We start from the raw sequence: 25,276 nt of genomic DNA, 5'->3' as shown, positions 1-25,276 counted from the left end.
GCACGACAGTGACGTCAACATCGAGAGAAGGAACGAAATGGCGAGGAGGATGTTAGATCAACGCTAGTTTCGGTTAGAAAATCTATTGCTGCTCGAGTGAAAGTTGTTTACTTACCTGACCAACCGGTAATCGAAAGGACTATGCACCCAACAACTTGCTGACAGGATATACAGGGCTGTCAAGATGAGCGTAGACGCATATGGACCAAGTTCACAAACCCTAACTTTCTTGGACACCGACGAGCCCGATTTGTTGGGAGCGGACACACAGGGCTCAGAGTTTGATTTTACCGACTTTACTTTACCATCTCAGACACAGTCTCAAACCCAAGCATCTCAACTCGACCCAGATCAGAGCCAGAGTCAGGTAACACAACCTTTAACGATGTTTAGTGGCTTACCGGAAATAAACTGTACACGAGTTCGACCACGTTGCCCGCTGATTTTATTTGAAGGCAACTCGTTTGCATGCGTATTCACTCATTCGTATACCGCCGCAATAAATGATGAGAGGTTTCCAGTGTTCAGTCCTACACTTATAATTATAAATTAGTTTTCCTCTGCTAGAAGTCAGTAGAAGATGTTAAGACTCGGTCGATGCATTTGTTGATCGCTGACCCGCTTTTCACATGTCCAGTCTCCTTCATTGAATTCACATCACTCACCCACCTGACAGCAACCTTGTCTTTTAAACACTCGAATCAGCTTGATAAATATCGTGCTAATGGTGTTATTATGTTATTTGGTACCCAAACCACTATGTGCTCAAGGAGAATGGGATACTCTTAAAACTCTTCCTGCCTGTAAAAGTAAGGGCCTATGAGAGATACGAGTTCTTGAGAGTTCCATGAGGGGGCGCTCACACATATACCGGAATTTGGGGTTAGACCCTTGGCTGTACATGGCCTTCGCACATGAGTGTTGGGCCAATTGAATCTTTTTCTAACCCCGAATTCAGGTACATGCGCAAATGCCCCCCACGCGGAACTCCCGAGAACTTCTCTCATAGGCCGTATAGGATCTAAAGCTAGGACCTGTTTTGTTCTTCCTTTATTATGTCACAACTCATAAAACTCCAGTACACAAGCAACTTGTTCTCCTGCGATGTGGACCTTTTGTGTGGCTCAGCCTCGAGTGTCCCGTTGATGTAACTTTCTTACAGCTACTTTTATGACAGACTAGTAGCCTGTTAGATCTAGGCTTGCTGAGATTTATTTTTGATGTGATGATGTCGATACTTTGTCCTGTCATCACAGGCAAGAACATTTCCATAGTTAAATACAGCTATAGCTTTCAGCCAGTTGTTGAAGAAATGGGTGGCACATATTTAACTGCTAAAATGGAAAGATATGCTACTTACTTCAGGAACCTAGGATCCTAAATAAAAAGAGGAACATTTTGGCCCCAGTTAGCAGGCCATAGTGACATGCTATTAGTGCTACACTGAACTTTTTCGTAAGGCTGCCATTTTTTTATCGGAATGGCCACAAAATTTTGCATTACACAAGAGCTCGGTGCTAATTTTCACTTAACAGCCTATGTTTTAACCTAGCAGTGGCATGGTTACTACAAATGAAAATGTCTGTTTCATTGAAAATCTGCATTGGAAAATGTGTCCCCATTCGTAGTAACTTATATTAGGAGAAACTGAGAACGCCAAAAGTGATACTTGGAAATATTGCCATTTTATTGGCCATTAAATGCAGCTGCAACTTCAAACTTCAAAGGCACTGTCCATGACTGGCTGCTAATTTGACCACTGCTGCTGTGTAGTGGTGCGCATCCTGAATTGCGAATGTTGCTTATTCCACCATCTCAAGCCATCACTTCCTCTACAAGTTCACAATGTCGTCACATGTTCAATTTGTTGTATTGACTCATGAAATCCAACAATTAGAATGAACAAATCTATTTTACACGCCATATTCTGATGATGTGAGGAATGAACACTATTAATTGCAAGAAATAGTGCATGTTAGTCATATTTTCATTTTACTAGTCACACTCTGTGAACGTAGCTTTTAACTTAATGTAACACAGCACCAAAACACCATAAATTGCAGGAATGCCATGAACATCTTGACATTATCATTCGAATCGTGCTAAACGAGGGCTTAAAGATTGCTGTCGTCGGAAATCCACTATCAAGGATGCTCTACGCTGTGAGGGAACACAGAACACTTAACACCAGTATTTATATTTGATTATTTATTTGATTGGTGTTTTACGGCGTACTCAAGAATATTTCACTTATACGACGGCGACCAGTATTATGGTGGGTGGAAACCGGGCACAGCCCGGGGGAAACCCACGACCATCTGCAGGTTGCTGGCAGACCTTCCCACGTACAGCCAGAGAGGAAGCCAGCATGAGCTGGACTTGAATTCACAGCGACCGGATTGGTGAGAGACTCCTGGGTCATAACGCTGCGGTAGCACGCTAACCAACTGAGCCAACTAGGCCCCCACCAGTATTTGTACCATCTGATTCTGTAACACAGCGCATGTGCTGCTCTTAACACTCTATTTACGTAACAGCCACCTCTAGGCAAGGGACACAGGACACAATGACTTGGTTAAGCTTGGCGTGGACTTATACTCATCATTCATTATTAGAGTAGCTGGTCATACGTGTCATAATGTGCATACTTTAGATAAAGATAATGCATTTGCATAAAATATTAATAGAAAAGTATTAATATTAATGATTGAACGCTCAAGTGGCCAATATAAGGCTGATGAATCAATCAGTATCAAGCAAGAATGTGTCATTTGGAAAATGCTAAGCTTTAGGTGAAATAGAGTAATTTCACTCAAGTATATATATCTCTTCCATCTTGGCAATTTTTTTAATTATCAGTTGGTTAAATTTAATTCTGCCTTAATATTAGATTAAAAGTCAGAATGCCCAAATTTTGTGCAATTTTTGGCCTGCATGATGGACCTGTTGTAATTTTTGCAAATATTTGAGAAATTGTTTTAAATGCTATTATTCATTATTATGTAATTTCTTTCCTTACAGGTCAATGGGCTTGACATCTCCTTGCAGAACGGACTGGATAAAAATTTCAATGCAATTAACCAGGGAGTTGGGGAGTTGACATTTGAAGAAGATGAGGAAGATCAGTTTTATATGAAAGATCTCCCCAAACATGCCTGTTCGTAAGTATTACATAACCTTTTGTTGTGCTACATGTTGAGAAGCTTACATCTTGGTAAGAGGGACAGTTTAGTTTTGCGGTGTCTTCAGATATGCCTGTTCTCATTCCTCTACATGCATTTATAACATAAATGTGAGTTCAAGTCCAGCTCATGCTGGCTTCCTCTCCGGCCGTAAGTGGGAAGGTCTTCCAGCAACCTGCAGATGGTCGTGGGTTTCCCCCGGGCTCTGCCCGGTTTCCACCCACCATAATGCTGGCCGCCGTCATATAAGTGAAATATTCTTGTGTACGGCGTAAAACACCAATCAAATAAATAAATAAATAAATAAATACTTTGGACATACAGCAACCTGCAAACAGTCATGTTTTTTCCCCCACTAGGCTCTGCTTGGTTTCTTTCCACCATAATGCTGTCCGCCATCATATAAGTGAAATTTTTCTTGAGTGTTGCATAAAACACCAATTAATTTAAGTTAATAAATACCTTTGACATACATGTACATATTGATACATGTGCTAGAACAAAAAAATGCCTAGGGCTTCAGTGGCCGTGGGGGCTATCGGAAAACACCAATCAAATAAAATAAATAAATATATAAATAAATAAAAAGAATGCCCCAAAAAATAAGTTAGGTTCAGCATGTACTAAAAGATTAAAATCCTTCAAAATGATGACCAGTCAAACCCAGTGCTCAATTGTTTAAAAGTTTGTTAATAAACATCTATATATGCAACAACAGCATGTCAAGACCTGTTTACATGCATAGTGTCAATTGTACAACCACTTATGACTGACCAATTATTGCTTCATGAAATGTGAAGTGAAGAGATAAGCGACTGTTTTAGATGAACTTGACCTGATCATGTGATAGCTTTGTAAAGGTGGATCATGTTTTTAGGGTACTGTAATTCTTCAACGTTTGCACGGTGTTAATTTAAGCACATTCTGAAGCCATTATTCTGAGTAGACCGATAAAATGATATTTTTTGTGAAGCTCTGCGATTGGCCATTCCTACCAATGTAGTTTTGTCTCCAAAATCTAATTTAAAATGAGCATGAATTCCACTGAAAGTTGCTCTTTTATGTGCAAATAGATTGAGGAATTGTGGTACATGGAAGACAATGCCCTCTTTTGTCGTTTTAGATACTGTGGAGTGCATGATCCAGCTAGTGTTGTCTTTTGTAACACAACCAAGAAGTGGTTCTGTAATGGCCGAGGTAACACATCTGGCAGGTAGGTGGAAACAGTTTATTATTAAGCTTTGTTATGTTTTGTATTTGAAATCAGTGCTTTTTGTTTTGTCTGTTCCTGGTTAGTATTTTGTGGGTAAGCTCCTTCACAGTATTGTTCAATAGGTTTATTATGTGATCTGGCTGGATGGACAGTATGTAGCTTGTAATTTTTGATGGTCAAATTGAATTTAAATTGAACGTTAAGAGGATGGTTAATCGAAAAACTCCTGTTTTCATGTAGTTGCAAGAGCTCTCTCAAAAACTTATACGAAAAAAAGTTTGTATAATAATGTAATTCTTAATTTTGTACATGCTATACATAAAAAAAAAATAGCCAGCATGTTTGCACGTAACTTGTATGTTTGAAGTTCAATTTTAGATGTTGAAGGTTCTCTGGCCTGTCATAATCAGTATGTAATGTACAGGATATGCCATTAGCTGTGTAACATCAGTAACGTTGATCATATTTCAGCCACATCATTAATCACTTGGTGAGGGCCAAGGCTAAAGAAGTGACCCTTCACAAAGATGGGCCCCTCGGGGAGACAGTGCTGGAGTGTTACAACTGTGGGTGTAGGAACGTCTTCTTACTGGGCTTCATCCCTGCCAAGGCTGACTCCGTTGTTGTGTTGTTGTGTCGTCAGCCATGTGCCACACTCAGCAGCCTCAAGGATATGAACTGGTCAGTTTTCAGAAAAAAAAAGTGTTTGTTAAGAAAATCTTGCAGGAAAATGAAGGAGTTCCATTGGATAGAATGGGAATTTGATGTAAATATTGTGAAACACCAAAGTTGATTATCAAATTAACATAAATTTTAATTTACTTTATGATTGGGCTATTAAATCCTTAGTTAGGAAACAACAGTGGAAGACTAAGCTCCCTCAGTTTAATTGAGCAACATTTAATAAAAGAGTGATGAAATCATAAAACTGCTATGTATACGACTCATTTATCCTTGATTTGTCAAACCAATAATATATGGCTTCATTGAGCGTGGAGGGCATATAAGAGCATATAATTGAACACCAGTACTGTTCTTCTGGAGGGCGATCATGCCAAAGACAAACCTTCCGTGTATATCATCATCTACTCTGCAGGGATCCTAGCCAGTGGCAGCCCCTGATCCAAGACCGGCAGTTCTTACCGTGGCTGGTCAAGGTACCTGCTGACCATGAGCAGCTGAGAGCAAGACAAATCACTGCACAGCAGATCAACAAGCTGGAGGAGCTCTGGAAGGTAGGTCATCATGCTGGGTAGCACGTGGTAGAATCTCCCTGTATGCTCATGCCAACCAAGCCACAGGAGAGGCACCATAATGGGTGAAATTAGACAAATTAGCAGTGGGTTTTCTGGGCTCTACTTGGTTGTCCCATGTCTACAAATACAATGTCTATATACATGTAACTGAAATTAATAGTGTAGCCTACTTGGGTGTAGGGGCACTAAATAAGATGGCTAAATGTTTATTGCACGTAGCCTATTTAGCTATATGTTGTTTCAGCAATGTTCTGACCCGGGATCATGAAGCGATCTTGGACTCAAAATTTCAAATCACTTTAAAATTATTATTTCTCAACAAGATCAAAATATTTGCTTTGAAAATGTAAAATTGGGCAAGTTAGTGTGCATCAAATTTCAGCTAAAATGACGGAAAGGAACATGCCAAATGGAATGATTAAAAGATCGCTTTGTGATCCTGGGGGCTGGTATATTTTGTATCCTCCTAAGGAAAAGCAGGCAATTATCTTCTTGTTTATGTCATTGGTTTTTCTTGTCCTCCCTTCAAGTAAATGAACTAGTGAAGCCTTCATAAAGTTTAGCTTTATGAACTAGAGTGTATTATCCAGTATTTTATTAGTACATATATAGATGAAGACCTGGTGAGGGTAATTTTGTGTTTGTGGTTCATTGGCAACATATTTGATAATTGGTAATTTTTGACCGTGAGAAAATGTCACATTGATATTTCAGGACAATCCTGATGCCAAGTTAGAAGATTTGGAGAAACCCGGTGTAGATGAGGAGCCCCAACAGGTGTTGTTGAGGTCAGTTACTAGTAATCTCACAATTTGTTTCTGCAAATTAGTCCACCATTTCATTGTGATATAATTGGGTGGTTCCTTATGTACATACACTCTATAAATATCCTTCAGTAAGCTTCATGTGTCCTTTATTGTTATACTTGATAGAAATTGGTTTTTATTTATTTATTTTTTTTCCGGGGCACTCGGGGTTTCCTCCACTCATAAAAACCTCTGTGCCCTCATGTAGGTGAAAAATTCTCGATCACAATGTAATACCAATCAAATAAATAATTAAATAAAAAAAATAATCATTCTCATTCTATTGTATTGATGTTATACATGCATCTATGCCTTTTCTGCTCTCATTCATCCTCAGATATGAAGATGCGTATCAGTACCAGAACATCTTTGGGCCCTTGGTGAAGCTGGAAGCAGACTACGACAAGAAGTTGAAGGAGTCGCAAACCCAGGACAATATCGTGGTCAGATGGGACGTGGGACTCAACAAAAAGAGGATTGCTTACTTCCAGTTGCCCAAAGCTAATGAAGGTAACACATTGCTCGTCTCGTCACAATGTAGATCTGTCCATTTTTGTCTTTTCCATGTTGTCTTCCGTATAGCTGTACATGGTAGTTTGATGCAGGACATATATGTAGACAGACATAAATTGTTAACTGGAAACCGGCTCTGGCTGATTGAGCAGTCTAGACTGATTCAGTGGGGAACTCGTAAATCTCGTTCCAGCCTCAAAGCTATAAAATTTTTCATTCTTTCCTTTATCATGTTACAACTATCAGTGTATACGTGCGTATAAAACAGCTCACGAGGAGCTCATGAAGTACACAGTCATTGCAGCGTCACAGAAGACAAAATGGATAGAGCATCCACCTTGAAGTCGGAAGACCTGCTATCAACCCGGGTCGGGTCATACCAAAGACTTTAAACCTGGTACTGGTTGTTTCCTCACTTGGTGCTCAGCACTGAGAGGTTAGAGCAAACAAACAGGGCTGGTTGGCCCAGTGTCAGTTAATAATGCAACTGGTCGACCAGGTGTCAGTGTAATGTGACTGGGTAGGGTGTCATGTCTGGTGTCTTCAATATGATACTTGAGTGGCGGCAGCAGTTTGGCTGCATGGACTCGCCCTGCCACAAGGAGCCCTGTATATGTACACACACCTAATAACTCCTGGTTGTCATGACTGAAAACTTGTGAAGTACAATATTAAACCCCAAGCATTCATTTATTCATTCTTTCACAGAAGAAAATGTTTTCTACTGTGATTTGGACCTTTTATGTAGCTGGGCCTTAAGTCTCCCATTCAGACAATGAGGCTATGGATTCAAATCTAGCTTCCACTTAACAAGATTAGTCTGTTACCTTGCAATGTCTCTGGCATTTCGCTATCTTCCTTTACGTAACAGCCTTTGTCTATTTTTTATTTAATTATTTGATTGGAGAATGTTTTACTAATATAACGGCTGCCAGCAGTATGGTGGGAGGAAACTGGGGAGAGCATTGGGGAGGCCCACAACCATCCACAGGTTGCTGGCAGACCTGTATATTTATGACAGCCTTCTTCTAAGAGAAACGTACATCATCATTCAGACACTGAAATTATGTAGCAGAATTCATTTTAAGCTGTCTCATGGTTGTGTCATGTGTGACTGAACATCAGTTTTCTTGGTGTTCCACATTTCATTATGATCAGGACAGAAATGTCTTACATACTCTGTTAGCATGACCCTGTTTGTTTATGTTTGCAGAGATGAAGCTGATGCATGGTGATGAGTTGAGACTGAGATACCTGGGAGAACTCCACAAGCCCTGGTCAGGGGTTGGTCATGTCATCAAGATTCCTGACAGTATCCTTTCATGAGATTTTATTGATAAAAGCTAATGGTGGGCTGTTATGTTCACATGCCTTTGAGAATAATTCAAAATAATGTGTGTCATTTTGGCTTTTTATGTGGACTTGAATGTAATTACAAGCACAGATTCACAATGGCTACAACATCCCCCAAAAAGTTGATCTTGCACTCTTGCACTTTAAAAGAAAAGACAACAAAGAATGTAGCCTGAGAAATTTAGGAAGATGGGTGTAAATAGACCTAAACAGTCACTGATATGTTTGGTACATTGTAATTCTGTGAATCAAGTTGTGATCAGGAATTCTTGCCTGGGTTCACCGTGTTACAGCAACAGGAAACATTATGTCCTGTAACTTGTACACCATGTACATATGGTTAGAAGGCTAGTAGGCGGAAACAGCTTTATCAACAGCTAAAATTGATAAAGATAATGGAACTTTTGATGTTGTTCACTTTGAACTCAGCTATCTTGGTTGTGCCCAATCACAAAAATGAAAACGGATCTATTATATTCTTCACCTGGGATGCTTGATTAATGCATTTATATACATTTGGTCTTGTGCCAATATTGAAAAAGAGGATATAAGAAATTTCCCCCAAACTGATTGACCAGCAGACAGGTACATTTAGTTTGTCACAGCTAAAAACAAGCAGTGCATTATACAGAAACAGTGATAGTATGTACATGGGTGTTGTTGCAGACAAAGCATTCACATGGACAGCATGGATTGTCTCCCTGAGATCGCTGACAGCAAATTATATGAAGTGTTCATGTAGTGGTATGTACAAAAAATAAACCACCATTGTATAAGTGTGTAAGTGAAAAAATTCTTGAGTATGGCGTTAGGCAATAAGCAACCAGTCAGTCAATCCTTAACAGGCTACCTCCCAGACTACAGTGATGAGGTGGCAATAGAGCTGAAGAGTAATGCAGGAGTACCTGCGGAGTGTACTCACAACTTTGTGGTGGACTTTGTCTGGAAATCTACATCTTTTGACAGGTAAGTCGTTTGTAGTTGTGACGCCGGGATGTGTGTATGTGTGTTTTCAGTCTGATCTCTACTGGTCTCAAGGAGCCTCATTTGTCTCACATTACTTGAGGTTGAGGGACTTTCTTGAAACAGAATGTACAAAAATTAAAAAATGGCTTCAACAGGACAAAATTGATGGGATAATCTAGATGTGATTTTTTTGTACCTTCCTAAGACAAAGAATAAAGATTTAATCTGTAAATCAACAATTTAAATTGATGAGGCCTTTTAAAACTGTCCCTCTGGACACCAGGTAGTGTGAGCTAGACATTTGTGGGACTAGGATGTTTGTGACAGTTTGTGGACTTCACACCTAGGTTAATGAGGCATTATAATGGTGTCATGATGTTCTCTATTGTGTATACTGATTATGATATACTTTATTTCTGATGATGATGTTGAAGTTTAAGTGATGATACTTCGGCAGCGGTTAAAATAGATGAAGCAAGATGTGCCACCGGATAACAGTAGTGGTAAATCATTATGCCCTCACTCCATCGCATTTGTTGTGACAGGATGCAGGCTTCTCTGAAGACGTTTGCTGTGGACGAGACTTCCGTGTCTGCGTACATCTACCACCGCCTGTTAGGACATGAGGTAGAAGATGTGGTGATCAAGTGCTCCCTTCCTAAGCGGTTCAGTGCCCCAGGCTTACCTGAGCTCAACCACTCACAGGTGTACGCTGTCAAGACAGTGCTTCAGAGGCCCCTCAGTCTAATTCAGGTAAGCAGAATCTATGCCTGGAAGATTTGTGCACTTTACTGAGTCAGCTGGGTATGTTTTCCCTTACAATGGGGCTTCAGGTCCAAGCTGGTTTGATTGTCATTCTCTAGTAATAAAGGAGTACTACTTTAAAATCGGCATAGCGGAAGGCATAAATGGAATGATGGGCCCCCTTGACTTTGGCCTAAACAGGTCCAGGCTGGAAAGGTTTCCGATTAAGCCAGTATCACAGAAACATGAAGTTGGGCAGGATGGTGGCTTATGACCTCTTGCTCATGAATAGAGCATGAAGAACATTTACATAAAAGTTGTGCAGCTCATTTTTCAATACTTGACAAATATGATTATAATCGGCTGTAATTCAGGACAGTGAACATTTTGACCAGAGGGCCATATCTAGAGCCATTTTATTTCCGGAAAACATCGGGGCTCCCAAACTGTTGGGTGCCCAAACTAATCATGCTGTATTAAAACTAACGAGTAAATTAAATATAAATATGGTGGTTTACCAATAGAAAGTTGAGTTTTCATACATATTTCTTTCATTCACAAATATAAAAGCTCTCAGAAAGCATCATTTTGAGTTGCATTGTATAAAATTTCTTTGTGTGTAGTCACAAAGTTTCTGATCAGAACCTTCAATTTTTTTTTACATATGTCTGACCCACCTATCTACCAAGAATAGCAGTATTAAATAATTTTGGCTCTTTGTTTTACACTGAATTTATCATGTGCTGGAGAGTGTACATGTATCTTGAGTTACAGTTATCTGACCCCCTCCTATCTTGGTGTTGTAGGGACCCCCTGGCACAGGTAAGACTGTCACCTCAGCCACTATTGTACATCATCTGTCCAAACAGCTCCAGGGACAGGTGCTGGTCTGTGCACCGTCTAACATTGCTGTGGATCAGCTGACGGAGAAGATACACCGCACTGGACTGAAGGTAACGTTCCTGTGAAACTTCTGTGTCAAGCTGAAAATGTCCTCAGTCTTTAGAAGATCATTTGTATTCCAGGGCTCAGTTTCACGAAGCTCTCCCAATGTTACAAGCTCGCAACTACCACGACGACGTAATGCCTACAGTACTGGTTGCTGTGGTAGTTCAGTGAACATGAAGTTAAGAGTACTTTGTGAAACCAAGCCCTGGGCCTGATCTCAGAGAGGTTGTAACGTTACACGTATGGTGTTTTTTTAACCTGGCAGTAATAGCGAGGGGCCTCTGTGGCCTAGCCATATGGTGTTTCAGCACAATGACCCAAGAGCCTCTCAGCTATTACTGTGATTTCAAATCAAGCTCATGCTGGCTTCTTCTCCAGTCGTACGTGGGAAGGTCTGTCATCATGCGGTGTCATGGGTGTCCTTCGGGCACTGCCCGTTTTTTCTCTCACCATGATGCTGACAGTGGTCGCATAAGTGAAATATTCTTGAGTTTGACCTAAAAGACCAATCAGATAAAGAAATAAATAATTGTCATAGAGGCCTATTTTCAAATTGTTACAGGCACCACTTTTTCACTGCCTTGCCTGATGTATATACATGTATGTTGTGTTTGACTGCTATATTTTCCTCTTTACTTGTAGGTTGTACGGCTCTGTGCTAAGAGCAGAGAGGCAATTGATTCCCCAGTCTCCTTCCTGGCTCTTCACAATCAGATCAGGAACATGGACAGGTGAGTTGTGACAGGGGGAAAAATAATCCAAAAAATGACGGTCCAGTCAAATCCAGTTTAAGTAGAAGAGGGTCATTTGTTGAGAAGCTATTAAAAGACGGAAAGAATAGTCTTATTCAAATGCAAGATATATATAGGACTGCATTCTTGGTTAATTCCTGAGTCCTGATACTATCTTGAGGATAAGCTTGTTGTTAATCAGTATCTGTAAACTTTACACTTAATATTCGCGTTAATTTTACTCTTCCATAATGCTTGTTCCTGTCATATAAATGAAATATTCTTGAGTACGGTGTAAAGCACCAATCAAAAAAAGATAAATAATTGGTGTTGCTGTTCAAAAAAAAATTGCTCATGGTTTGAGTGGTAGAAAACATATATACTGTTGAACTGGACCTAAGACTACTAATACATATACTGATATCACTGTAAAATTGATTGTGACTGTTACCTACAAATATAAAATACCTGTATCTGTATACAGTGTGCCTGAGCTTCAGAAATTACAACAGCTGAAGGACGAGACTGGAGAGTTATCCTCCCAGGATGAGAAGCGATACAGGGCCCTGAAGAAGCAGTGTGAGAGGGAGCTGTTACAGGCAAGTCTTGATAATCTATCCCGGACACAACCCACAGAGGAAATACTCAGCTCTCCATAAATGATGTACCTGTAAACTGGCTTGAGTTGTAGCAACACATAACATGTGGGTTTGGTACCAGGCTTTGAGAGCGATTATATGGATCCTCCCGTTTGTGAGACATTAAAAAGTTGATGACACATATGTGGCTGCTTTCTCAGTCTAACTAGTTTACTTGCATATATGAATATTACATATTGGTAGTTTCGTCTGTAACTTGCAAAGATTTGTAGTTTATGCCAGGTACTCATTTTCTCAACCTTAAATATTGACGACCAAGTGAAAAATGTACAGCATTTAATAACAGTCAAATAAGTAAATTGCCTCAAGCTTGTCAAAGTGATGATACCTATGCTTGTACAAAATTGTTGGCTGCCCATGTAAAGATTCATGATACAAATGGTGTTCATAACAGAAATGGAGCGGATAATAGAAATAAGTCAACCTGTGGCTGTATTTACATATGTGTGTCTTGTGTTTCTGTCTGCAGCATGCGGATGTGATCTGTTGTACGTGTGTGGGTGCTGGAGACCCAAGGCTGGCTAAGATGCAGTTCCGATGTGTGCTGATTGATGAGAGCACACAGGCCACAGAGCCAGAGTGTATGATCCCTGTTATCTTAGGCTGTAGACAGGTAAGCTGTTGGCTGGGGTGATATTTGAGCCTATGATCAAAGTCTTCACTACTCTGTGGATTTCAGCTTACAATTATACATGGCAAAAATATTAAGTATTTTGTGGCCAGTGGCTAAACATAAATACTAAAATGTATTTAAGAAAAGAAAATAAGTAGAGTATGTATGTTGTTTCAGCTGATCCTGGTGGGTGACCACTGTCAGCTTGGTCCAGTGGTGATGTGTAAGAAGGCGGCTCGAGCAGGACTCTCCCAGTCTCTGTTTGAGCGACTTGTCGTGCTGGGAATCCGACCAATCAGGCTACAGGTGCAGTACAGGATGCACCCCGCCCTCAGTAACTTCCCCTCGAACATCTTCTATGAGGGATCCCTGCAGAATGGTGTCACAGCAGGTATGTTACTGGACTTGTAAATCTGTGGTTGACAGGTTCATTAGGACTTGATGTTGTGTAGACACTAGTGGTTTGCTCCACAACATACAGGCACTAAGCTTAGGTTTTCTCAGATTTTTAATTTGGAAGCGGTATGAATAGACCTTTCTGAACTGTCAATCAAAAACATGCAATTGACCAGTCATAAGCAATACTGTTGCAAATAGGTCAACCAAATGTCCCACACATTGTTATTCAATCTTTCATGATTTCACAATGGGAAGCCAGCATATTTTTTAATCCCTTAAGGCGGCGCTAGTGTGAAGCAGAACCTCGATTTATTGTTACGTCAAAATTTATTGTTGTGCAGCGTCTACAAAGTTACAGTGTATTAGATTCTGTTGTAACGTCGTTCTGTCTTTTTTGTGATGTCATAATGATGAGCCGAGAAACAAAGGTTTGACGTCATTAAAATGGCGTCAAAGTCCTACTGCCAGGCATTTGACAGGTTCCCATTGCTTTCACTGGGAATGAAAAGTAATGTTGTCACAAGATGGGGGTGGTGGGACATCAGATGTGTTGGATCCATCCATTATCCCATGTCAATCCAACAATGCACAAATTTGAGAGCTGTCATGAGTTCTGAGAATGGCACAAACTCAAAGGCAAAAGAAATTGGTAAATGCTATGTTAGCCAGTGTGGAATATTAGTTTTCAAATTAGATCCTCAGGATTCAGTAGTGATCCTGTTACTTTCTACTGGATAACAGATTACTCAGGGATGGTTTCGCATCACAGTGTAATAATGTATTTTGCTTCTGTGGTCTGTGCTGAGCACTGATATATTAACGCCAAGTGTTCTTCAATGTTCTTGTTAAGTATGACATTAAATCCCCAGCACTCACTCACTCACTCACACTATTGTTCGTAATATTCAACCATTTGAGTGTGCCACACTGCTGATCCTCGCCTGCATTTCTTAACCAGCTCATACAGTTACATGTGTGTATGTTTTAACATAGCTACTTGTGTTTTGAAGTCAAGATTGTGTCTTAAATTCATATTATTATATAGAGGGCCTCCGTGGGAAGGTCTGCCAACAACCTGTGGATGGTCGTGGGTTTCCCTCGGGGTCTGCCAGGTTTTCTCCAAACATAATTCTGGTTGCAGTCGTATAAGTGAAATATTCTTGAGTCAAATAAATAAATAAATATAACTTCATAGCTATATTTTTTTTGTATGTTTTCCTCAAAATCTCCAGTATAGCCTCTCTATGTTAAGTGTTGATTGTATTTGCTGACTTGTGTTTCCAGCTGAACGTGTGAAGAAGGGACTGGATATCCCCTGGCCTCAGGCAGAGAAGCCTATGTTTTTCTACACAACCACAGGACAAGAGGAGATCTCCAGCTCTGGTACATCCTACTTGAACAGGTGAGTCATAATAGATGAATCCTGGGAGAGGGTTGTTCAGAAGTCTTATACTTACCTGAACAGGTGAGTCTTGTTAGATGAACCCTGGGAGAGGGTTGTTTAGAAGTCTTATACTTACCTGAACAGGTGAGTCTTGTTAGATGAACCCTGGGAGAGGTTTGTTGAAAAGCAGTATTAAAAACATCTAATAATCAGATTGAAGTCTTATTCTCATATTTGCAAAAGATAGTATGGATACAAGAGGTGTGACCTGAGGTGTGGCAGCATTCATGAGAGTTGTCCACAAATTTGTAAATGAAATAATCCAATAATTATTCGAGAATCAACCATTCAGTTATCTGAAGTTTTCACAACTGATGAACTTAGGTCCTCATGATGTGTTCCCAGCTGGTAAAAACGTGATCTCAATTCAGTTCGTATGCGTGAGATGGTGTTTGTCACACCATCTTATTGTCAAAATTACAAGAGTGAAATTCAGGTGGATATGGTATGAAATTTCCTGTTGCAATTGGGAATCAGTGGGTGGTGCTTGAAAAACTTTACGATTGAAACGTTCATGATTTTTGCCTAAGCATAATGTGGAATGTTAATCGAAGAATAATAAACTTTCACAGATTATGAGGGTTGTTGACATTTGCTTGACAGAACTGAAGCTGCTAACACAGAGAAGATCGCAACACGTTTCCTGCGCTCTGGGATCCGGCCTGAGCAGATTGGTATCATCACACCCTATGAGGGTCAGAGGTCATATCTGGTACAGTACATGCAGTACAGTGGTGGACTCAACAAGCTTCTGTATCAGGTTGGTTTGAACAATCCCTGTGCATAACTTCTTTTGTAATTTTTTTGTGCATAACTTTGTGCCTGTGTAGCATGTATGGGTAAATGATCTAAAATTTCGTCAGTGACTATGTTGCTCATTTTTTGCCCGATTCTGAGAGCTCTGTTGATTTTATGATTATCTTTGATGGTTTGCTTACGAGATAGGAAGATATCCAAGTGGAAAAAGGATTGTGCACCAAAAGTAACATTTTGTGATATGTGCTTGCCTGTAAAAATTGGAGCAAAATTTTGGGTCATCTATCACATGTTGCATTTTCTAAAATTTGTGATCACTAAGCAGTCATTTAGTGAAAATATAGGTGGAATTATAGTTTATGCTGAGGCAGTTTCCTCTAAGCATAAATTTGAAAGAGGCAAAATAATCCACCGTTCAGCATAAAACACTTATACTAGGACTTTGTAGAGAAACAGTAACCTTGGATATGGGCTAACAAGTAAAGTTCTTTTATTCCTCAGGAGATAGAAGTGGCCAGTGTGGATGCCTTCCAGGGCCGTGAGAAAGACTTCATCATCTTGTCATGTGTCCGTTCTAACGAACATCAAGGGATTGGATTCTTGAATGACCCCAGGCGACTGAATGTGGCCTTGACCAGAGCTAGGTAAAATGAAAGGGTTATTTTTTATATAAAGCTGAAATATAAAGACTTTCTGCACTGATAAAATTATTATTTCACCTTGGTAAAAATTGCTTTGGGTTTCATATTTTTCTTGTTTCACACCCAAAATGTGATCCCGGGTCCATGACGTTTTAATAAAACAAAAACATTTGGTTTCATGACCTTCCAATCTGAGGTCTAATGTATGATGTCGTAATACACAAATAGTAAACTTTTGCATTTGTACATCCCACAACAGTAACACACAACGTCATACAGATGTCAAGCATGAGGTCCCCATAAGTTTGTGTAGTTCCACAACTGAAAAATTTGCATAAACCTGTTCAGTTACAAATAATTAAAATTTAAAATCATCAACCTATAAATAATAAGTAGAATAGAATGAGGGTTAAATGATATGGATACTGTTCTTGGGGCGGAGGGGTGAGGGAGTGGTTGCTATGAAAATGCACTTGTTCTTAAAATAACTTTAAAGAAACTTTGAAGCTTTCTCATATCATTTGTTACATTGTTACTCAGTGATAGGATATGCAAATATGTGGTGTCAATAATCCTCATTTTGGGCGAGGCGTCAGGCATCAGCTGAGGCATCAACCAAGGCATCAGGCGTCAGCCAAGCCCAATATGAGGGTCACTGACACCACATATTTGCGTATCCTATTACTGAGTAACCATGTAGCCAATTTATCGAGGAAAAACCCATGAATTCAGTGCAAAAGATCGATGTATAGGTGAATCGCTTCAGCAATGTAACCATTGTATTCACAACCCAACAAAGATAACCTACTCAGCAGACACATTTGATGTCGTCTGCAGGATTCAAGAATATATGTGTACCCCACATGACCATTGTTGTCCAATGAAAAGCGGAATATTTTGTCTGATGCGGATAATACTCCTTGTGAGACATATGGAAAACATTACTCCATGTGAGGCATTTAAAGACCAGTCTTGTTTCTCCTCACAGGTATGGCATTATTGTTGTTGGGAACCCCAAGGTTCTGTCCAAGCAGCCATTGTGGAATCACCTGCTAACCCATTACAAGGAGCAGAAATGTTTGGTCGAAGGACCTCTGAACAACCTGAAGGAGAGCCTCATTCAGTTCAGTAAACCTCGCAAACTCATCAACACCACCAACCCAGTGAGTATGCACAGCAACATTAAACACAGTGTTCTTTTGAAAAACCGTGGCCAAGGGCCTTTGTGGAGTAGTGGTTTAGAGTGCCAGTGCAGCTTAATGACACAGAAACCTATCACCAACGCAATCACTGTGATTTCAAGTCCATCTCATACTGGCTTCCTCTCTGCTTCCAGTACGTGGGAAGATCTGCGAGCAACCTGTGAATGATTGTGGGGTTCCTCTGGACTCCGCATAATTCTGGCCCCTGTTGTATAGGTGAAATGCCGGTATTCTTGAGTATGGCATAAAACACCAATCATATAAATAAATACTTGTGAAAGGCAGTCTTCAGTGTGACAAGGCCTTTGTGGCCTTCTTGAATAGCAGCAGGCTTCAGTGTAGAACTAGTGTTAGTTTCAATGAATCTTGTACTGTGAGTTGATTCTCAAGATGCAAAAGTGTACACTCACTGATCAATGAATTATTCACCTAAATGTAGGCGTGAAGTGTTCTTTCCTGCATCAAAACCTCCTATGTACATGTGGCCAATTTAGTGGGATTTTTGGTATTTTCTTATGAGTTACTGTACCACAAGTAAACCATTTGTCCCTCTGATGTACCTCTGACCAGTGAACTTGCAGGCTAAAATCTGCTTCGGCTTTGCCTTTAGGTCAGGAGGATTGTCAAGTTAGTGCCAGAGGCTGGTGGTTTACTCTGGGCATTCCTGGTTCTTCCTCAGATAAACTGGACAGCCACTGAACTTATGTTAACCTAAATATGTTTAGCCCAGTTTATTAACAATGGATTGATGTGGTTAGCATGCTAGTGCCGTGCAATGACCAAGGAGCCTCTAACCAGTGCGGTCACTGTGAGTTCATCCAACAACTTGCTTTGTCCGGTTTCCTCCCACCATAATGCTGGCCGCCACCGTCGTATAAGTGAAATGTTATATCAAATAAAATAAATGATGTGATATGTTTACTCTTCCTTCAGGGTGGTCGCTTCATGAGCTCCACTATGTTTGATGCCCGAGAGCTGATGATTCCGGGCAGCATGTATGACCGCTCCTCTCAGGTGAACGGAGGTAAGAACACTTCAGATTCTAGAGGGTCATGCTCACCAATGCACTGAATGCTTCTGCCTTTTCTGCAACCGTCATATCTGTTTTGTGGGCTTGTCTAAAAGTGTGCCCAGGATATTTAACCTTGGCATTGTCTTGAGATGCACAGTAGATGTTTCAAGTTTGAAGTCTTTTGTCGCTGAAAGTAAACATCCTACTTGAGCTGTGAAAAATGTTAGGCAACTATGTTTTTTATTACTTTAACTAAACTATGAACAAACGGTCCTTTATATTAGAAGAACAAGATAATTGAGGAGTTGAATTTTTGTGAAGGACGGTGATGTCATTGGTGCTTCCAGAACACGGTGAGGCATGGTGATCGGTGAATTAATGTCAATAGAAGTTGTCTAGCATTTTGTCAAGTTACATGAAGCAGTGGGACTTATTTTACAAGTTTTTTTTTTACAAGCAACAAACAAGTTTGAACCTGAAATTCCCCTATTAGGGGGCAACACAACAAATTTATAATGTGGAATTTATACATTACACCTAAGTAAACTTTTCTTTGTACATGAAAAGTAAAGAAATAAGTAATGTTATATTTTGAAAAAATGTCTTAATCTAGTTCCTACATGATTTACAGTTTTTGGCCTTAGTCATCAATGTAAATGACATTTGTGTTTGTTTGCCTGTGTGTAGGGGTGTCATACAGAGAGCCACTGATCAGAACCCACGACCAGCTAGGGTTCATAGGACCAGACCGAGGGTTTGCCAGCGGGCTTAACCTGCCCGTGCCTGTGGGGATGTTCATGCCTCCCTTACAGCAGCCCTTCCCTACCCAGCCCATGCAGCAAGGTATGTTCGTCACTCTCCATCAGATGGTTTAAGAACACAAAATGTCGTAGTGAAGTAAATGGTTGCTGTGAATCATAGTCCAGAAGTTTCCAGTTGGGTCCAGAAGTTTCTAGTTGGATCCAGAAGTTTCCAGTTTGGTCCAGAAGTTTCTAGTTGGATCCAGAAGTTTCTAGTTGGGTTCAGAAGTTTCCAGTTTGGTCCAGAAGTTTCTAGTTGGGTCCAGAAGTTTCCAGTTGGGTCCAGAAGTTTCCAGTTGGGTCCAGAAGTTTCCAGTTTGGTCCAGAAGTTTCTAGTTGGGTCCAGAAGTTTCCAGTTGGGTCCAGAAGTTTCTAGTTGGGTCCAGAAGTTTCCAGTTGGGTCCAGAAGTTTCTAGTTGGGTCCAGAAGTTTCTAGTTGGGTTCAGAAGTTTCCAGTTTGGTCCAGAAGTTTCCAGTTGGGTCCAGAAGTTTCCAGTTGGGTCCAGAAGTTTCCAGTTGGGTCCAGAAGTTTCTAGTTGCAAAGGCGATACTCTAATCAGAGAAACATTTGTGTATTTGTCACAGGAGCCTAATTGCATTATTTTGCATCATTGTCCAGAGATCCCCAATTTCAGTACCCTAAACTAGGAAATACCTACAGATGCCTACATTGTATGTATACCCCCTGCCATTTGAGATGGTTAAAGTGCAGGTCCCAGTTTCACAAAATTTTGTATATCAGTTTTTCGTAGCTTTTCTCTTTGCCTTATGGCACTATATCCTAGACAGTGCCTTTTACAAAAAAAAAGTTACGAGGAATGTAACTTATGAAATTTTGTGGAAGTGGCCCTTGGCTTGTTTTGACTGTCTGGCCCTTGACTATTAAATGAGGTTGCATGTGTGAATATCGCTCTCTCTGCCACTTTAAGTATGGCAATTGGCACAAATCAGTTTCCCCCATGCAACAGTCTGGCTACAATCATTTTTGTTTTTTTCTCAATCTGCTTTACGCTGAGCCTGATTGTATCTTCCTGCTCTCTCCTCAGGTAACCGCGGGCCTCCTCGCAGCAGAGGACCCCCTGGGCGCAGGCAAAAGCCTCCTCGTTACAGTAACACCCAGCCCCAGGGTAACCCACATGTGAATTACGGCTCCCAGAGTCAGGCCAGCCAGGTAGGACACTGCTTACAATTGTGTTGTTAAAGCAATGGTTATAGCAGGGTCAGTGATCATACTATGACTTATTTATCACTTGACCTATTGTTTATATTCACTTTTGTTTCCCAAATGCCTGCATCCATAGACTTTCAAAACTGTTAATCTTTCTGTGACGTCATTGAGAATGGAATGAAATGTAGTGGCATTCATCAAATAAAGACTTACAGTACAACTAACCCGGTCTCAAGCCTGGAAGCAAATTGGGCATAGTCTCATTTCAGAATCATTGTATAGGTTGCCACCCCCATCCATAATCAGTGGACTGCAGTTATATAGAAAATATTTACACTTTGTCTAGCTATTTTTGTGGTCAACAGGCTGCAGTCATGTGATAAGTGGTGGTGTCCTGCTTTAAGTGTATACATTTTGACAGCAGGATTGTGGTTGTCTGGAAGTATGTTAAAAGTTAAAACGCATGTCAGCTAAATTTAATACAAGTATCAGTCTTTAAAACAAGACAGACTGACTTTAAAGTCGAGACTAATGCCTGGATGCGTTGTCTGTGCATGCTGGGTGTTGCCAATCATTGTATTACGTGTACATACATCTATTGACAGGATGCCTCTCAGCCGTTCTCACAGGGCCCTCTGACACAGGGCCACATGTCAATGAGCCAGCCTTTCCAGATGAGTCAGCCAGGGCTAACGGGCCTTTCTCAGCCAGAACTGTCTCAGGTAAGTGGACTTGTTTGCACTGATTCATACATGTAGTCCTGTTAATTCGATGTTGCACAATTCTTGCCTTGGGAGGTTCTTTCAGTTTTAACAAAACTGAATTATTAAACCTGTTCTGAGCTTTCAGTTGTTTCTTTCGTTTAATACCCGCCTTACCGCCCCCGCTAGCACGGTTGGTAGAGCGTCTGCTTCGGGAGTGGTAGATCCAGGGTCAGTCCTGGGTCAAGTCATACCTAAGATTTTAAAAGAGGAAGTTTCAGCTTCCTCGCTTGGCATTCAGCATGAAGGGGATAGTGCAACTACTGGTTGACCCGTATCAGTATAATGCCTCGGGCGGTGCTGTTTACTTGCCTTCGGTAAGGCATCTCAGTGAAACAGCAGTGAAGTAGTTAAAAGAGCGGTGGAAATCCATCCTGTAACAAGGAGGCACATTACATGCATTCTAAGGATTTTTTCGTCGTCATATGACTGAAAAATTGTTAAGTACAATGTTAAACACCAAGTACTCACTAATTACCCGCCTTTGACGGGGAATTGCTAGATTTCCTTTCTCTCACTATTCATAGGGGCCTTATCGGCAATAGAGCCATTTGACCAGTCTTGTATCTAATGAAGAAAGCTTCTCCACAATTATGAATCTGGGTCTACTTTCACAAAGGAACTTTTCATAATTTTTCTCGTTAATCAGGTTGCCTTATGGCATTACAGCCTAGATAGCATTTTGCATGAAAAAAAAAGTTATGATGAATACAACTTAGTCGTGTGAAAGCAATCCCTGTATTGTCACCTATAGATAAACTTGTCACTAACTTGTCAAAGGTTGATGGTTTACGCTGGACGCTCCGGTTTCCTCCGTCCATGATATAAATGAAAAATCCATGAGCATGGCATTCAGTCAACCAATCTTTCATCTGCCTTTGGAGCAGCTCATCTCTTCTATTATTCTGTGTTGAACTGAACTTCCCGTTAACAAGGTTTTGGATAGTGCACAATTAGATGTGTTGTTTTTGTGTGGTTACAGGACAGTTATCTGGGGGATGACTTTAAGTCCCAGGCGGATGGTATGCTGTCCCAGGACTCCACCTATCAGGGAGACCGCCTGTTCTACGCCTCTCAGCTGTCCCAGGGGCCCTTCAATTAGACAGAGGTTTGCCAACATCCTACTGTGGAAAGGCTTTAGGAGAAAACATGATGAGAGCTCCACCAGTGTCCGCCAGGAAAGATACATAGATTGGCAGGTGTCCAGCGAGTGTGATCCAGCAAGAGCCGCCATCGCTGAGGGTGAGATGAGGAGAGTTACCTCCCCATGACCAGCCACGTCGCGAGGTGCACAAGCCCGCGTCCTTATCACCAGGCAACTGTCGCTCACCAGGGGGAGTTTGCCTCGCACAGCGCCGATGCTGATAGCGCTCTGGTGCGGGCGGCAGGCGGCACCAATGTGAATGGTGGGTAGACAAACGTGGACGACATCAGCCGTGACAAATAAAGATGGAGAGCTGAGCGGTATCTTTCACCTGGAGAGTGGAGAAGAAGGAGTTCAATTTTGTATCCAGCAGACATGTTTACCAGCACCCCCTTCCCTGGCGTTGAGGGCCCCAAAACAAGGGACACATGGCAAGGGTTCCAGCAGAGAAACCCTAATGTATCCCATGATACACTCATGATTAACTTCCCGAGAAGCTTAGGGGAAAAAAAAATGGGACAAAGAGATCATAACAATATTAACTTGGTACACTTACATCTGATATGTTGTTTGCCTGCTTGAGTCATCAGCCTGTGCAGATAATAAAGGTGTTTGTTTTTGTCATTCTTGAAAAAGAAAAGAATTGACTTTTACGCTATGGGACAAGGAGATGGGACAAGCTGTTTGAGTATCTTGTTTTCTTTTAGAATTACTTTATATGCCTCATATGTCAGTTAATACATGTAATTCCCCCCTGGGTGAGGATGGTTGAAATGACAGGACTGACTTGACTAAAATGCTGATGAACATGGTTAGGAAAGTGGGAGGAGTGAACGGAATGTCACCACTGGTGATTGATGGCTTCGCCCGGATGCTGGAGGGAAGACTAGAATTGTCTGTAACTTATTATATGGTGTCTCTTACACTAAGCTCACAACAGGCATGTCAGTCGTCCATCCGACTGATCTCGGATGTTGTTTGTTATTCTCTCCGAATGTTAAGAAATTGAAGGCCATCAAAGTCTGATGTGCATTAAGAAGCAGCAGCCTTTTCTCAGACATGAGATGTGTCCATTGATTTAAGTGTTAAGTTCGTTTGATTATGTGACCAGTCCACGGAATTATGTGACCAGTCCACGGAATTATGTGACCAGTCCAAAGAATTATGTGACCAGTCTTGCTTACATCTTTATAACCAGTCAGGTAACTTACAGCCGACATTGTAAGCTTTCAAAGATCACATATACTGCAATCCCTGGCTTGTATGTTGCTGTATAGCCTGTGTAGAATGTTCCATGGAGCTTAAAAGATAATAAAACTCCTATTAAGAGTCAAGTGATAAATATAGTATGGTCATGAGAGGGATCATCAAAGACTGACAATTGTGAAAGGCCTAGAAAGCAAATTGGGCACAACCCCATTTCATCGTAGTCATATAGGTCCATTCCATCGGTGGAATACAGTTATATAGAAAATATTCAATCGTTTTCTTGCCATTTCATTGGCCAGTGTGCCCCAGTCGTGTGATATCTTCACAGATACCTAAGCACTTCAGTGTTGAATACGAATGCAGGCTTTGTTGTGATACACCGTATGATGAATATAGACACCTGAGTCAGACATACCACAGACTTGCACCTGTCTCCCCACCCAGTAATGAAGGGCCAGTCATCTCGCCAGATCACGCTTAACACTCCTGTTTTTCATGTTGGACTGGTTTTGCTTGTTATTGTAAGATGGTTATCTCCTTTTTGATTATATGCTGTATATTGAGGGCATCTGTTCAGAAAAGGTGTGTGTTGCGAAAGGACATCAGAGAGGACACACCTCTGCATAGGACATGGAGTCATACTTACCACTTTAAACATTTGTGGCACCTTGATTAATTGATGTTATTATGCAGCCTTTAAGGAATGCACCAGAAAGGGAGATAACCACCTTCATGGGAAAAGCATTAGCTTGTGTAGAAAGTCCTCCTGCAACAGGGCTGTCCAGCTGATGACGACTAGGGAGGTTGTAACTAGGGTCCAGATGCTCTCATAGTTTACAGTATGCCTGTGGTACATGACAACTATGTGACTTCACTACTAGTTGCTATGGCAGATAGGGGTAAGGGCTTAGTACAAGTGGTCACCATGGTCGTTTGAAGCAGAAACGTTGGCTTCTAGCCAGGCTTGCTTGCATGAAGCTTCTATAGCCTTAAGGAAGATATATGCATTCAGGAATATTTGGCCAGAGCATATGTACTTAAAACGATTAGGTGCAAATGGAGTTTGGTACATATGGATCCATGGTGTCTATTTCGCATGCTTGCAGCACTGGTATTCGAGCATTTAGAGACTGTTATACAGAGAAAGTGATCACATTTAGTTGTACAGATTGATACAGAGAAATTGAATGTGTTTCAGTGTACAGATTGATAGAGAAAGTGGTTATGTGTGCCTCCTTTGCCATCAGCTGGTGTGCTCAGTTCGGCCTTCATCCTCCTCCCAAAGGTCCCCTCCCCCTCCCCAATCCCCACTCCACATCTTAATCAGTACAAATAATCAGAATATGGTAACAGACTTTATTATTATGGTAAATATATACACGTTTTGACCATATAATGTTCTTGGTATTGGGTGTTCCTTTTTTCAGCGTGGTGAAAAATTGCAATTGTTTATTCTTAGTTCAGCATATTTTAAAAAAAGGCTGTTAAAGTGCACTAGCCTGCCACCAAACTGATCAGTTTTTTTTAGCCGCTGCCTTTGCTTGGTTTGTTACGCCTTTGCAATTAATCTAGACGAATGTTTTAATTCTTCCAGAGCTAGCTTGTGTAAAGTTAACTGGAATGTTTGATGATTTGCCACCCCAATTTTGTCTTAATGCGACGATCACAAATGCTTATGTAATAAAGAAATTGGCTTAAAATATTGTTTTTGCCATTTGTCTGCTTTAAAACTGAGAGGGAAAGCAGTAAAATTTAC

The 25,276-nt window shown here is 40.8% G+C and overlaps 1 protein-coding gene across 1 annotated transcript; it reads left to right on the top strand.

Annotated features, from left to right (window-relative positions):
• The first annotated feature begins 24 nt into the window (after positions 1 to 24).
• LOC135472297 (regulator of nonsense transcripts 1-like) lies at positions 25 to 23,343 on the top strand. The gene is made up of 24 exons (XM_064751741.1): positions 25 to 367; positions 3,022 to 3,161; positions 4,306 to 4,395; positions 4,867 to 5,076; positions 5,492 to 5,630; positions 6,366 to 6,439; positions 6,795 to 6,967; positions 8,184 to 8,282; positions 9,181 to 9,289; positions 9,835 to 10,042; positions 10,840 to 10,986; positions 11,624 to 11,712; positions 12,197 to 12,311; positions 12,841 to 12,984; positions 13,162 to 13,375; positions 14,668 to 14,785; positions 15,431 to 15,587; positions 16,085 to 16,227; positions 17,213 to 17,387; positions 18,360 to 18,450; positions 19,126 to 19,281; positions 20,285 to 20,409; positions 21,012 to 21,128; positions 22,150 to 23,343. The coding sequence occupies exons 1-24, from the start codon at positions 185 to 187 to the stop codon at positions 22,267 to 22,269; spliced, it is 3,336 nt and encodes a 1,111-aa protein (XP_064607811.1). The 5' UTR covers positions 25 to 184; the 3' UTR covers positions 22,270 to 23,343.
• Positions 23,344 to 25,276: the final 1,933 nt, after the last annotated feature.

Source organism: Liolophura sinensis, chromosome 8 (assembly GCF_032854445.1).
Source record: "Liolophura sinensis isolate JHLJ2023 chromosome 8, CUHK_Ljap_v2, whole genome shotgun sequence".
In the NCBI taxonomy this organism is placed as follows: domain Eukaryota; kingdom Metazoa; phylum Mollusca; class Polyplacophora; order Chitonida; family Chitonidae; genus Liolophura; species Liolophura sinensis.
Note: the sequence above shows the minus strand (reverse complement) of the source record. Positions and strands in the feature narration are given on the sequence as shown.

What these genes read in the sequence shown, in the direction of transcription:
- LOC135472297 (XM_064751741.1), top strand. Translation starts at nt 185, where the DNA reads ATGAGCGTAGACGCATATGGACCAAGTTCACAAACCCTAACTTTCTTG. An exon ending in AAATCTACATCTTTTGACAG is followed by an intron (nt 9,290 to 9,834) that starts GTAAGTCGTTTG and finishes TTGTTGTGACAG; the next exon opens with GATGCAGGCTTCTCTGAAGA. An exon ending in GGTACATCCTACTTGAACAG is followed by an intron (nt 14,786 to 15,430) that starts GTGAGTCATAAT and finishes TTTGCTTGACAG; the next exon opens with AACTGAAGCTGCTAACACAG.